Source organism: Ciona intestinalis, chromosome 7, assembly GCF_000224145.3.
Source record: "Ciona intestinalis chromosome 7, KH, whole genome shotgun sequence".
NCBI lineage: Eukaryota > Metazoa > Chordata > Ascidiacea > Phlebobranchia > Cionidae > Ciona > Ciona intestinalis.
In genome coordinates this window covers 4,871,292-4,885,504 of record NC_020172.2, presented here as the reverse complement: position 1 = coordinate 4,885,504, position 14,213 = coordinate 4,871,292, and the positions used below count along the sequence as shown (strand labels likewise).

General features: G+C 34.0%; 2 protein-coding genes across 2 annotated transcripts in view; both read left to right on the top strand.

Annotated features, from left to right (window-relative positions):
• Nucleotides 1-3,772, top strand: part of LOC100178807 (flocculation protein FLO11) — a gene marked incomplete in the record, with an annotated part of 8,212 nt that extends 4,440 nt beyond the window's left edge. The window contains 5 exon segments of the mRNA XM_026835066.1: nt 563-627; nt 1,063-1,207; nt 1,733-1,880; nt 2,188-2,322; nt 2,625-3,772. Of these exon segments, the coding sequence (XP_026690867.1) occupies nt 563-627; nt 1,063-1,207; nt 1,733-1,880; nt 2,188-2,322; nt 2,625-2,675 (544 nt within the window).
• A 465-nt stretch (nt 3,773-4,237) lies between these two features.
• The window catches only part of LOC100180794 (valine--tRNA ligase), a 12,452-nt gene continuing 2,476 nt past the window's right edge, over nt 4,238-14,213 (top strand). Inside the window, exons 1-19 of the mRNA XM_026835122.1 lie at nt 4,238-4,459; nt 5,007-5,085; nt 5,567-5,777; nt 6,151-6,315; nt 6,572-6,688; nt 7,004-7,194; nt 7,382-7,570; nt 7,847-7,938; nt 8,296-8,438; nt 8,951-9,040; nt 9,326-9,508; nt 9,719-9,892; nt 10,290-10,383; nt 10,845-10,964; nt 11,586-11,726; nt 12,173-12,295; nt 12,462-12,647; nt 13,315-13,563; nt 13,712-14,005. Of these exons, the coding sequence (XP_026690923.1) occupies nt 4,292-4,459; nt 5,007-5,085; nt 5,567-5,777; nt 6,151-6,315; nt 6,572-6,688; nt 7,004-7,194; nt 7,382-7,570; nt 7,847-7,938; nt 8,296-8,438; nt 8,951-9,040; nt 9,326-9,508; nt 9,719-9,892; nt 10,290-10,383; nt 10,845-10,964; nt 11,586-11,726; nt 12,173-12,295; nt 12,462-12,647; nt 13,315-13,563; nt 13,712-14,005 (3,009 nt within the window). The 5' untranslated portion in view covers nt 4,238-4,291. The remainder of the gene's footprint in view (nt 4,460-5,006; nt 5,086-5,566; nt 5,778-6,150; nt 6,316-6,571; nt 6,689-7,003; nt 7,195-7,381; nt 7,571-7,846; nt 7,939-8,295; nt 8,439-8,950; nt 9,041-9,325; nt 9,509-9,718; nt 9,893-10,289; nt 10,384-10,844; nt 10,965-11,585; nt 11,727-12,172; nt 12,296-12,461; nt 12,648-13,314; nt 13,564-13,711; nt 14,006-14,213) is intronic.

Here is a 14,213-nt window from a genome sequence, read left to right as displayed (position 1 = left end):
AACGTGAGTATTTTATAAGTCATATATTCTAACTACAAACCATATATTCTAACTACAAACCATATTTTCTGACTACAAACCATATATTCTGACTACAAACCATATTTTCCGACCACGAACTATATTTTCCGACCACAAACCAATTTGATACTCATTTTTAAAAGTTTTTTTGCCTATTTTTTTACAGCAATTAATAATTTTTTTAAACTCCGTTTCCAACACTTTTTTGGTTATTTTTGTTTAACTTGTACAGTTTTCTTTTTAACGGAAATCCTGCTGTAAAATAAGCCTCAAAGATAGGGGGTCACATTCATGTAGTTATGATTAAAATATTTAAAATGAATTAATTGTGTTGTATTAAAGAGAATTGCCATGTTTGTGAAATAACTTTGCCATTGTACAGACCCAAATATACTGTAATATTTCCAAAGTATGAAACGCATGCTATAACACATGTTATCTCACATAAGTTAATGTTTAACTTGTATAGATCAATACATCATAGTGTGTGTTATTCATCATAATAAAGTATTGTTTGTTCATAATACCCATTGTTTCACAGGAGGAGGAGGAGTCAGAGTCCTTGTATAATGCGTCCAAGTGCATTAGGATCAATAAAACGAAAATGTGGGTCCTTTATAAAATATTGAATAATATGTTTAAACTTTCGCTTAATTATAGAACAAAAATATGAGTTACCTATGAAATAATAAATATTGTAAACTATCATATTGCCAGTTTTTATAAATAAATAATAGAATAGTAATCGATGATGTTTCTATTAATTGGTATGTTTGTTACACGTATATAAATAATTAAGATGTATGTGTAAACACTGGTGCTATACACATAATGATGTCATTATACTTTAATATAAGATATCTATGCCTCTTTAATATATGATATCAATGTCAGTTTTAATATAAGATATCTATGCAAAGTCTAATATAAGATATCTATGCCCACTTAATATATGATATCTATGCAAAGTTTGTTACAAGATATCTATGCCAATAAATATATGATATCTATGCATAGTTTAATAGAAGATGTTTATGACAGGTGACTCGGACAACGAGGGTAGTAGTTCACCGAAGCGATGTTTCGTTCCAACCATTCCCTCTTTAGCGACATCTGGTGCCTCGGGTGATTTCACGCAAACCAATTCATCGCTTGGTCATCGCGCCGTGGTCCAACGATCACACAGGTAAATTAATTAATCAAGATTTCTAAAAATGTTTTAAAAAAAACTCTGCAAAAGATGATTGAATCTCAAAACGTAAAGTCAGGGGTGTTTTAACTAAATACTAATTAATGAAAAATACTTAGTGTGGTTGAACCACAAGTTTAATTAATAAAGAATATTTACAGTTTTTCTCGTGGTTAAATCCACACACAGTTATAGAAATTAAACAGACCATAAAACCATTTGCCAAAACTTGTTATTAAATATTCTTTTCGTCTCTTCTGGTGTAATAAAAGTTAATTATGTTCAAATGTTTCGTCTATTATCAAAAGACTTCATGCGAGGTTAAGTGGCAGAATATTTTTTCATGAAATATTAATTTTAATGAAAACTTTACTTAGATAAATCCTTCTAAATATTATTTACATTTCATAGCATTTAATTTTTTATATGTTTATTGTTTTTACCTAATTTAAATTTCGCAACACAGTCGAAAACTGTAATAAACTCTCTGGTCAATAATTTTAACCTTTAAACTTCCTTCAGTTTATCATCAACGGACAACACGGATATATACGTATTACCCAGCCCCCCACAACCCGTACCCCTGTTTACCCACCATGCCTCACATGGGTTCCATCATCCTTTACATCATACATCAAGTCCTGTACAACCACATCATGCTGCAACACAGGTTGGTTGGGTTGCTATGGTAAAAAATTGGGACACAAAATATTTACTTATGAGGCTATCAAAGCCACATTAAAGAATCATATTATTTTAATATCACATAAGATAAAACTGTGTGGTTTTTCATATTATTAAACAAGGTTTGTAAATTAAACAGTGTAGACTTTAAAACCTATATCTTATACAGTTTTAAAGATACCTTTAGGGTTTAAACGACTAGAAAACCTTATCTAGATGCAGTGTGTGGATAAGCAGACATGACTTTAACTTTAGACAACCTATTTTTATTTATTTTGTATTTCTATGTTCAGATGTTAGAAACAACGAGATCTTCATCTCCTGCGTCATCTACTTGTTCGTCTTCATCACTAGAGGGCCTTAGAGATCTACAATTGTTAACATCATTATCGCATGGGGGAATTCCCCAACCAAAGAAAGAAATTAAAGTAGGATAATGTTGTTGGTTTTGTTTAAAATATTATTTGTCTAATAAACTTTTTTGCATGTAAATATGGAAATAAAGAGATAGGCAACCCCACTGACATTTATTTAGGTCACAAGTACAATATGCAATTTGAAATATTGATGAAATAATAAAAATCCATTAGTTATAAACTGCATGAATTTCGCCTAAAATAAATTGCCTTTAAAAGAATATTGCAAAGAGAATATAGATGTCATAAAACACTGAGTTGCACACATTAACATTTAAATATTTCTAAAATTAAAATTGACATTAAATTTCCAGGATGATAAGCCCCCAATATCAGCTCCTACCCCTGTGGATTCACTTTCATAGAAAAAGTTCAAGAAAACCTGCAAGTTCCACTATTGCTAAGCAACCATGTGATGTCATTCTTACCGTGGTCACAGCCAACACACTGGGTCAATTTTTGCCACTCGTTTTCGAGAAATTTTTAAATAGATCAATTGTTGCATTATGTCAGTTACTTGAAGTTTTATTTAACTCAGTTTTTTAAAAAAGGTTTAAAGTAATCCAAAATATACGATAGTATAAATTTATCAACCCAAATAAAGGTAAAACAAAATTTTATACTAAACCTGAATTGAAACTATACCATCGGTGTAAATATTCAGACATATCTAAATTAAGGCAAAACTGAGTATTAGACTAAAACTTTTTCAATTCAAGTTTTCCTCTTTTTTTGGAATGTCTTCTATTGTCCAGATATAACTACATTTCCTGACAGAGATGAACAGTGATGTAATAATAGGGAATTATTGATTAACAATGTAAATGTTCTGACTTTCAATCTCTTTAAAACTATGTTGTCAGCTACAAATTCATCATAAAAAACTGTTGTTTTTTAGCTGTTTTGCCTTTTTCTTGTTTTTTTTGCTTAGAATTTTAATATACCAGTTTTTGGTAACTGAGTCCGTTTTTGATAAAGCCATTAAAACAAATGCTTGGTTTTAAACACTAAAAAACGGAATAATATATTGTTAAAAGTTCAAAATATTGAATGCAGAGACGATTAGTGCAGCATGTACTAATCTCCAACACTGTGATATCACAATGTAAAAAGTGCATGGTATTGTTTGTTATCGTTGTTTTTTATTTCTTATGGAATGGATCGTTTATTTAGGTGTTATTATGTCACAGTTTAACTAATGTTACATAACAATTGGTTAGTTTATGACATCAAAATATTTAAATAAAATTTTCCCAGAAATTTCGTTCAAAATTTCCTTTCATAGTGTTTTTTTGTAAAATGTATTCTGGTTAGTTTTCTACCATTAAGACACCAGTGAATTGACTTGTGTTTTGCAACGCTTTTCAGTGTTAACAATAAAAAACAAAAGATGTTTGTCCTACTAACCACCTTTGCTTTGCAATAGTTGTTCATGATTTTAAATATACAAAACATAAGAACACATTTGTTTTATTTTAGTTATAACAAGAGTCGCTAGCGCAGTAGTTTTGATACTGCTAGAATTTATTTAAACAGCAAGTAACTTTTATAAAGTATAAGTTTTTTGCCATGGATTTATTTAGAAAATACAAATGTCTGAAAGTAAGGAAAGGTATGGTATTTGTATTAAAGTAAGCTATTTAAAAAGAGTGTTTTAAACATTCATGTCAATATCAAATTAACTAAATATATATCATTCATTAAACACAACAGTGTATTTTGTGTTTTATCATTGTTGATTTTTAGTAAAATTGTATTTTGTGCTTATAACGAAAGTGAGCATTTTACAACAACAGTTTAAATTTTAAATAATTTTAAATCATTCACATATACAAAATAAAAACTATTAATGTGATTCAGCCACTATGATTCGGTATTATACACCCCAATAAAGTACGAAAATAGAAATCTTATATAAAACAACACGCGCTATTTAATTTTGTAAACAAAATAAACTGCAGTAGACTCACTGTCGTTAGAAATGCGTGGTTTGTTTTTAAACGTTCCAAAACAACGCCATGCAGTGTGCTTACAAAGAAGGGCTGTTTCTACTGACTATAAACCAACCGCGTTCGACTTTCATCGACAAAAAGAGAAACGGGAAGCGATGAAACGAATGCGGTTGAAACAACAGATTGATCAAATAAAGGCAAGTGAGGATTGGTGACATGAGATAAAAATTGGGTGCTAGTGAAGAATCTTCCCCCCTTATTTGCTAAACACTAACCCCTAAAATCACTAACCCCTATAACCACTAACCCCCTAACCATCAACACCTTAGGAGTTAGCAAATAAGGTGGGGAAGGGAAGATTCCTAACCAGCACCAAAAATTGTCGGTTCCACTGAATAATCATCTTCTAGCCCCTACTTTATCTGCTAAATGTACCAACTAACTACTAATCAATATAACTACTCCCCCAGCAACCTACCAACCTCCAACACTTTCCACCAGCATAATATGTTAAGTACCAGAGCATTCTTCACTAGTGCCAAATTATTTGCTTAATTGTAAAAAAACAATTTCGAATAAATCATATAAAAACAGCGGCAAAATGCTATTAATTGCATATATAGAATGTTTATAAAACGTAAAGTCCTTGTAAATCAATTGTGTTATGTTTATTAAAATAAGGAAGTGCAATTAATTTTACTAGAATGAGTATTTACCATTATATATTGTTATGTGTTTGTACAGGAACAATCCCGGGGAACTACATGGCCAAGGTTTCCTGAATTTGAATATACTTCCCCCACAAAACCAGGAGAGAAAAAAGGTGACAAGTTGGTGATGTTTATTTTAAGGGTTACAGAACCAGTCTGCAAAGTATGACAGGTGCACGAGCGATTATTTTCTGGACTTTTGGTGATGCACGCCATAATTTGTCCTTGGGACTCCAAAAAAATGACAAAAATATTTATTAAATTAAGTAGGATTTCCTAATTTGGCTAAAAATGTAAGTGCCTAGCATTCCGATTTTAATGATAGCACGGGTGCATACGAAAAATAATGGTCTTGCGCGCGAGAGATCTCGTCAGTAACTGCCATACTGTGCAGACTGGTTACAGCATAGGATAAAATAGGGCTTTAAATTTAGGTCAAGAATCGGCCCAAACTTATGTATTGAAATTATGGTTTGCTAAAGGAACAGAAAAAAATAAAATGTTTTTTTACTGTTTTTTTTTAACTCTAATGGTATTGCTGTTTGTATTGTAACTTGTACAATAACAACTTGTTGACTCACTCAATATTCTTAGACATCAGCATTCAGTTGCCGAAGTCATACAGCCCAAAGTTTGTGGAAAGAGCTTGGTATGAATGGTGGGAAAAAAGTGGATTTTTCAAGCCTAGGAAACGAACCAAAGATGCTTCCACGTACAGTATGGTGGTCCCACCACCCAATATAACAGGAAACTTACATCTTGGTCATGCGCTCACTTCAAGTCTTGAAGATGTATTTGTTAGATGGTATGTGGTTTATCTAGAAGTCAGGGAAGCCATAACAGAAAAGCTGTTTAAATTTATTGACCAAATGTTGGTTCACTGTTCTATTGCAGTTGACTTTATAAATGATATTTAAAATTTGGTCAACTTTTAATCTTTTAAATGCAATCTGTTTCTGAATAGTATGTGGAACCATTTGTATGTAATATAATTAATGGTCTTTCGCAGTTTAGTACTAAGCCTGTTATTGCTAAATATTGGAGTAATAGGGGAGAACTCAGTCTAAATCTTAAGTCCTATGACTTGCTTTACTTTAGGACCTGATTTATATAAAGGAGATGACTGGAAATATTAATGTGGTTTATTTATTTATGTTTTAAACTCTTGGTAACCGCAGGCAACGGATGTTGGGAAACGAAACGCTGTGGGTTCCGGGTTCAGATCACGCTGGCATCGCTACACAGATGGTTGTTGAAAGATTCATAGAAAACAAATATAATACGAGCAGAACTGAACTGGGGAGGAAAAAGTTTGAAGAAGCTGTTTGGATTTGGAAAGAAACGTAAGTTAAGTTTCTATGATTTTAATAAACTTTGAATATCACAAGTATTGTAACAACCTGGAAAATATGTATAAAATTATCGTGTAAAAAAGGTTTAAGACTATAGGTTTTACATTTTGACTGGATATCAAACTACTTAGAAGACCATGAAAACACTTTGCTAATGGATACTTGGGATCAAAATCACAGTATATTTATATCACAGTATGTTTACCAAGCTTTTAGATATTTTTTTTACACCAAAGTTGTTTTAAAGCAAAGGCGACCGGATAATAGAACAGTTTCGTCGATTGGGATCATCTTTGGATTGGGACCATTCCACATTTACTCTAAACCCCGAATATTCATATGCAGTCAATGAAGCTTTTATAAGGTTTGACTTAATTTTCAATAGTTTGTGTGACCTAAATTTAATACAAAATCATCATTTTAATGCTGTTTGTCTAATTTTTGGCAGTTGAAGCCAATTTTTTAAGTTTTTTTTAGGTTAAGGTTAATTTGATCACAATAAAAAGCTAAAACTTAGGAATTCTTATCTTGTTATTGGTATTATAGGTATACAAGTATCTTTTCCAGGGAAATATACACCCACGATAGTAGCAACAAAAAGCCTTGCATACATAACCTCAATGGGCAATTAAACAACTAATCCATAGTACACAAATACACTTAATCCTCACTTTCGCAGACTACATGATGAAGGTCTCATTTACCGAGATGAAAAACTAATAAACTGGTGTTGCCACCTAGGAACGAGTGTTTCGGACCTTGAAGTGAACAGGGTGGAGCCAGAGAGTTCGGTAGAAATCCCTGGTTACGACCTTAAAGTTCCTACTGGTACAATGCATAACTTTGCATACAAACTTGTGGACCCAGTTGGTAAGCATTGGTGTTTTGTATTTTTATTTCATTTACGCCAAAGAGTTTTCTAATTACCCAAAACCACCATACCCAGTGAGCATAAGGTATATATATTCTTATTTGTGAGCATAAGATATATATATTCTTATTTTTTTACACTGAGCATGAGGTCTACTCTGCTACTTTTTTGTACATTTATCCCCAGGTGATGTTGATGAGATCATCGTGAGCACGACGCGCTTGGAGACGATGCCCGGTGACACGGGGGTCGCTGTGAACCCACATGACCCCAGATACTCGAATCTAATTGGTCGAATGGTAAAACACCCATTGTTTGATCATAAGTTGATTCCGATTGTCGCTGACAATGCTGTGGATATGGATAAAGGAACAGGTGGGTTGTGATGTCATAATGTAAAAATTAACCTAAAATCGCATATAAATATATATGACGCAATGGTCTTTATTTTTAAGCATTGGTAGCTTGATGGTAGATAAAGTTTGGGTTATCGTATGAAAATGTTGTTTTAGTGTTCTTAATACATTAGTGTAATATGTTTAAGCCTTGAGTGACCAACTTTGCTTACTAACAATATTTAATAAAGTTTAATCCATTTAATCTTCAGTACCTGTTATAAAACTTTTCAATTCATGTTATTTCCCCTTGCAGGTGCATTAAAAGTCACCCCTGCTCATTCTTTTGTGGATTTTGAAATCGGGAAACGCCATAATTTACCTCTGGTTTCATGTATTAATAAAAAAGTAAGTGCATTTCTAAGATATCCTGTTTATTCAGTCAGGATGAAGTCCTATAGTGAGGTACACCCTGCGACCTACGATGTAGATCCCAAGTTCACTGTTTATTTCCATATTTTTAACAGATTTTGATTTTTTAAACAAAATTACCAAATTCACCAGCTAAGTAACCAATGTCAGGAGTCATTTATTGTTGTATAACTTTGTTGATAAACAGAAAAGTCTGTGGCAAACGCCTCACAACTTAAACTGTGTGGCATATTATAACATTGAAGCACCACAGTCATGAGATTTATTGTGCCACGATAGTTTTATATGTCTAAACACAAACCCCTAACCCAAACTCATCCCCATATACTTCAGGGTTACCTTGAAACCTCAGATTTGGTTGACCAGTTATTCAAAACCGCGCCACCAAATGAAAGGTGGAAAAACAAAGACTCAATCCATCGTTTTGATGCCAGGCAACTTGTGTTAGATTATTTACATCAAGTTGGTTTGTACAGGTTGGTGTTTCTATCTTATTTAACGCAGTGTAGACCTGAGTCTATACTATATATAGATCTAAGTCTATTCTGCGTCAAATCACCCACAAAGTTATACACATGTGGACCATGAGGTAACTCGTAAGCAAGCACGAGGTGTAAATAAGTTACATTCATTCATTCACTCAACTTCCATACAAAAACATTGGAACATTCACATTAAATAACTTACTTATCAACGTGTGGCCATCCAGACCACAAAAAAAAAACTTTTCTGATGCAATAGCTTTTTAGGTGATGGTTCCTAAAAGTGGCGAATATATTAACAGGGGTATGTTAAAACGCATCTCTATTATTCTATATGGTTGAGGTCTTACAGCTTTTTGGTCTCACCCCATGGGTGCTAAGTGTCTCTGAAAAAGGGCCACAGACCTAGAAAGGCTGGGAAACATTAGTATACCTTAACTAAAATTTAATTGTTACATCATTTTTGAAATTATTTAAATAAACATAATATACTTGTGACATCACAGAGGAAATACAGATCATCAAAGTAGCCTGCGAATATGTAGCAGGTCAGGTGACGTGATTGAACCAATCATAGCGAAGCAGTGGTTTGTCAGGTGATTGCTATTATGAGTGTGTTTTTAGTTTGATTTAAAGTTAATCCATAAAAAAAGCTTCACCCCACCCACTGGCAGAGCTTCAAGTATTCCCTAACCCAAAGGGGATTTTTACAACCCCACTCATATAATGGGGAAATGATGGCTACAACTTTAAACTTAAGAATTTTCCATAAAGAAAGCATGGCACTTGGGAAACTACACACCAAATTTCAAAATCTGATCCTGTACATATAAATACTTTCATTTTTTTTTAGTTTACTTGATATATATATTTCATTGCAGTGTAAATGAAATGGCCAGTGATGCCCTGCAAGCGGTGAACGATGGTCGTATTAAGTTTGTACAAGATGAATACGCCAAGCAATGGCAGCACTGGTTAACCACCACTGGTGACTGGTGTATATCACGTAGCTTATGGTGGGGTCACCAAATACCTGTGTATCGGTGTAAAGATGATACAACTGGGTAAGTGGGAGAGGTTTGGTAAACTATCTGTTAAAAACCTGTGAAAAATTAACTGTCACAAATTGTCGGTCAAAGACAATTTATCTTTTATAAACACCTGTGAAAAATGGTGCAACCAATTCAAGGTTATTGTTTTCTAAAAAATATTTTTTTCGTTATTTATTAAATGTAAATGTTTTATTCCTGAATACAATTATGACATCACAATAGGAGAGAACAATGGGTTTCGGCACACACAGAGAAATCTGCTCTTGAGAAATTTGGGGGTTCCCCTGATGACACCACAATCACCCAGGACACGGACGTTCTTGACACCTGGTTTTCGTCCGCTCTCTTTCCCTTCGCTGCACTCGGGTGGCCAAAAGAAACTCCTAATTTAAAAAAGTAAATTTTCAACTCATTTTGTACACTACATGTTATAGCTACCTTGTCACATAATTAAACTAATGTATTTAAAACAAGGGTTAGGCGTTTGATACAGATAGACTTATGTGTTTTGACTTTTGATCAAGAAACAGACATTGCTTTAACCGAGTGGTCACTAATGGGCTGTAGCACTCTGGGTGTCAGGGTTATGGACCAACTCTGGGCTAAATCTTTAATCCCAAAGCTTGCAAGGCTGAATATGGTGGTACCAATATTTTTTTGGCAATGTAGCGTTATTTTTTTTTTTAAACATTTGAACTTGTTTATACCAACCCAAGATTTCTCGCCTATGAATGTCCATCATATTTTATAGCAATTTAAAAAAAAAAAAAATTTTTACTTTTTTCCACCCTAGATTCTACCCTCTTAATCTTATGGAAACGGGCAACGATCTTATTTTCTTCTGGGTTGCACGGATGGTTATGATGGGAATGAAGCTCACAGGAGAGGTATTGTGATGTATAATGCTATCATGATGTCATAATAATTATTCTGCTTAATTCCAAAACTAGAAACATGGAGTCAAAAATTTATAAACCTTGGGTGTTTATACGCTTCTTTTGCAGAGACTGTCGATGCCATTTTGGCGAAATATATTTCTCTATTACTACGAGTGGTTGGACTTGATTTTTTATTGTATGTTTTCGTAGCACTGGTTCATTTGGTTTTACCACTTATTTTTCCCTGTTTAGTTACAGTTTTATATAGTATGGTGATCTGTACATATTTATAGCAAACAATGTTTATTATCTAATAGTTTTGGTTCCTTTGGTATAAAACATGTTAATGTTATTCCAACATCTGCCATTTGGAAAGACTCATTAGGGTTTACATCACCCCAAAGTCTTATTTTAACCTCTAGTATCAAAAGTAACTGAGTAACTGAACAATGGTTATTATTACATCACAGGTTCCATTCCACAACGTTCTCCTTCATCCTCTTATACGTGACAACATGGGGAGGAAGATGAGCAAATCTGTGGGAAATATAATCGATCCAATGGACGTGATTGATGGAGCAAGTAAAAAGGTGCTTACTGTGTGGAGGGAGGGGGGGGGTTCTTGGATTTCTAACTGTGTTTAGCATGCTTACTGTGTATGTGTGTGCGTGTGGAGGAGTGAAGGGTTTCTGAACTTTTAACTGTGTTTAGCATTTTTACTGTGTGTGTGTGTGTGAGGGGGGGTTCTGATCATTTGAAGGAAGCTTTGAATCTAACTTATTTACCTTCGCCTGGTGGGGCAACAACAGTCTTTATAACACCAGTATTATATTTCATTTTCGAGCTTAAATTCCAAATGTAACTTCTTTATCTTCAAAAAGTCAATATAACACAGGTGTTCTGTTTCATACACCTCGTGCAAGCTTACGAGTTACCATGTAGTTTGTTCTGTATATTTTATTTATCTTCACGGAAGGGGAAATGACAGTATACAATGCATCCATTATACATTGTAACTTGTTATGTGAAAATTACATAATTCTATGGCAAGATATAGGGTGTCTATGTTGAATTTATGAAATAAATGTTATATTTATGATTGACTATAAGTTATCTATGGTTTCAAGCAAGTATGTCTTAAATAAAAACATATCTAAACATGGTTTCGGTAAAACATAGAAATAGCATTTCATTTGATATTACTTGTACAGAAACGAATAGAAGCGTTGGAGTTCATGTATTTAAAGAAAGAAGAGAAACTGTTGTCAGCAACATCTATCGCTAGTGGTGGGGACTTCCCCATGATAGGGAGTGATGCGTTGAGGCTCGCACTTTGTTTATACAGCACCGAGGTAAGGCTTGGTTGGTGGATGTGGTTATGTTTTGGTGGTCTAATAATTTGAGGGTAATAAGCCAACTCTGGCCTAAATCTCGGGTACTATGTTGTCTTACTCCAGTGTCTATAAACTGCCTCAGTGGGGTCTAGATGGTAGCACCCTGGGTGTTGGGGCAATAGACCTACACCCCAGGTCTCAGGTGTGCCTCACTGAAGACCTCACCCCTACAGAATGAAATCTCTATTATTAGGTGTTTATAAACTACCTCAGTGGGGTCTAGATGGTAGCACCCTGGGTTTTGGGGTAATAGACCTACATTTCAAGTCTCATGTGTGGCTCACTGAAGACCTCACCCTTATAGAATACAATCCTATGAATTTAAAGTTAACCATTTCAGAATAAAATGCCTGTAGAATAGAAACATAAGATAAAAAGTCAACTTATGATGTTTATGTTTACAGAGTTCCCATATAAACTTTAACCTCATGGTGGCAGTAGAGTGTCGCAAGTTTTTCCTAAAGATTTGGAACATAATGCGTTTCGTGATTAACTTGTTTGAACATGACAAGTTTATTAAAGAACAGGTAAATCATACCCATTATTATGTCATAAATGTGTATTACAGTAAACATAATTTGCACTGTGATGTTAAATAAATCACATTAGATGTTTTTACTATTGTGGAATTTAAACAATTGTTGAGATTTAGTTTATTTTTAATTAAAAGAATCCTTAAAGTTTGACTTACAGGAAGCTAACGGAAAACTTGGAAACATAGAAACATCATTTCAACCACGAGCGGGTGATGTTTGGATTCTGTCAAAGCTTTGTGATGTCATAGACACAACAAACACACATTTGTCGAATCACAATGTATCGGCTGCTGCAAGGAGTTTACAATTTTTCTGGAAGGAAACTTTTTCATCTGTTTATGTGGTAACTATGTGTGTGATTTGGGACAACGGGCCAACTGTGCCATAAGACTAAGGTTCCAAGCGCCCACGCTGTATGGCTTCTACCTTATAAAATGGTGTTGTAACTTGACAGTGAGTCAGTGACCATGAGGTATAAAACTGCCGCTATGTCTGACTGTCTTGGTATATTCTATTTAACATTTTGTTACATCATATTTTGCTTTGAATGGGTCAAATCTTATGGGAAATCACAGCAGGTTTGCTTTGAAATACCTTTGGCAAACACAAACACACCCATAACAAACTATATTATATTTTAGTTTGCATGGGTGAGGTTATTTAGAAAACACAGCAGGAGTGTTTTGAGTAACATTGTGTTAACCTAACGAATCCCACCTACCATCTTCGCCACTCTACTAAATAAAAACTAATTCTGCATTTTGCTTTTCATGATGAGTTAGTTTTCTATAAAGAAACATTGTTTATAAAACCACTGTAACAAACCCCCAACCACCAGAAATAAAAAAAATTGTATGATGTGTCTGAATACACCGTGTGTGTCTGACTGTCTGGTGTATAACAAGATACTCATCCCATTTATATTCTGTGTGTGTGATGTGCTATAGTAAAAGACAGCAGGGGTATTTTGAGGTACATTGTGTTAACTTAACGAACCCCCACCCCACCAGGAATATTGCAAAAGTTGTTTCACCCCGGTTATAAACGAGGAGGGTAAGGGTGTTGGTTACCAAGCAACCAACGATCAACAAATCGCAATCGCTGTGAATATTCTACGAGTGGCTGAGACTGCTTTGAGACTATTTTCTCCCTTCGCACCGTTCTTGACAGAGGAATTGTGGCAACGATTGCCGAAGCAGTATTTGAACAGGGAGTTCCCCGAAAGCATTACAGTTGTGGCTTACCCTACGTTGGACGAGGTAAGTTGATTGTGATCTCAGTATTAAATTTGTTGCATCATAACTCAACTGGTGATGTAATTTTTATAATTAATTTTATCATTCATCACAATTCAAATTTCACATTCTCGTAAAATCTTGGAATTTTTTTAAATGAAATGTTTTTTAGTTTCCGAAACATAGAGATCCAAAACTTGTTGATGAATTTGACTTCATACTTTCCGTTTGCCAACGAGCTCGCACGGAGATTTTAGAATTTCAAATGTCAAGGCAAGTTGAGGTAGTGTTTCTATGCAAGGATGCCACCAGTGTTGCACAAGTATCTAAACAATTGAATGATATGGGTGCGTTACTAATGCGACACAAACTTGTTGTGCAACACTGGGAAGACGAGAATCTTCCAGAAGATTGTTTTGGTTTCATTGATCAGGATAGTTCAATTTCAACTGTTTATAGGATTTTGGTGAGTTGTTTATGATTTCTATGTTAAATATGAAATCTAGGTTTTTTTCTTGGTGAGTTTTATATGATTTCCATGGTAAACATGTCATTTCTATGGCTCATTATCTCAAGTTTCAATGTTGTTTTAAATATTATTAGTATGATATCCTATTAGAAATTTATGTTTTAGTTATTTTATGTTATGCGAACAAACTGTTTGTTTTTTAAGG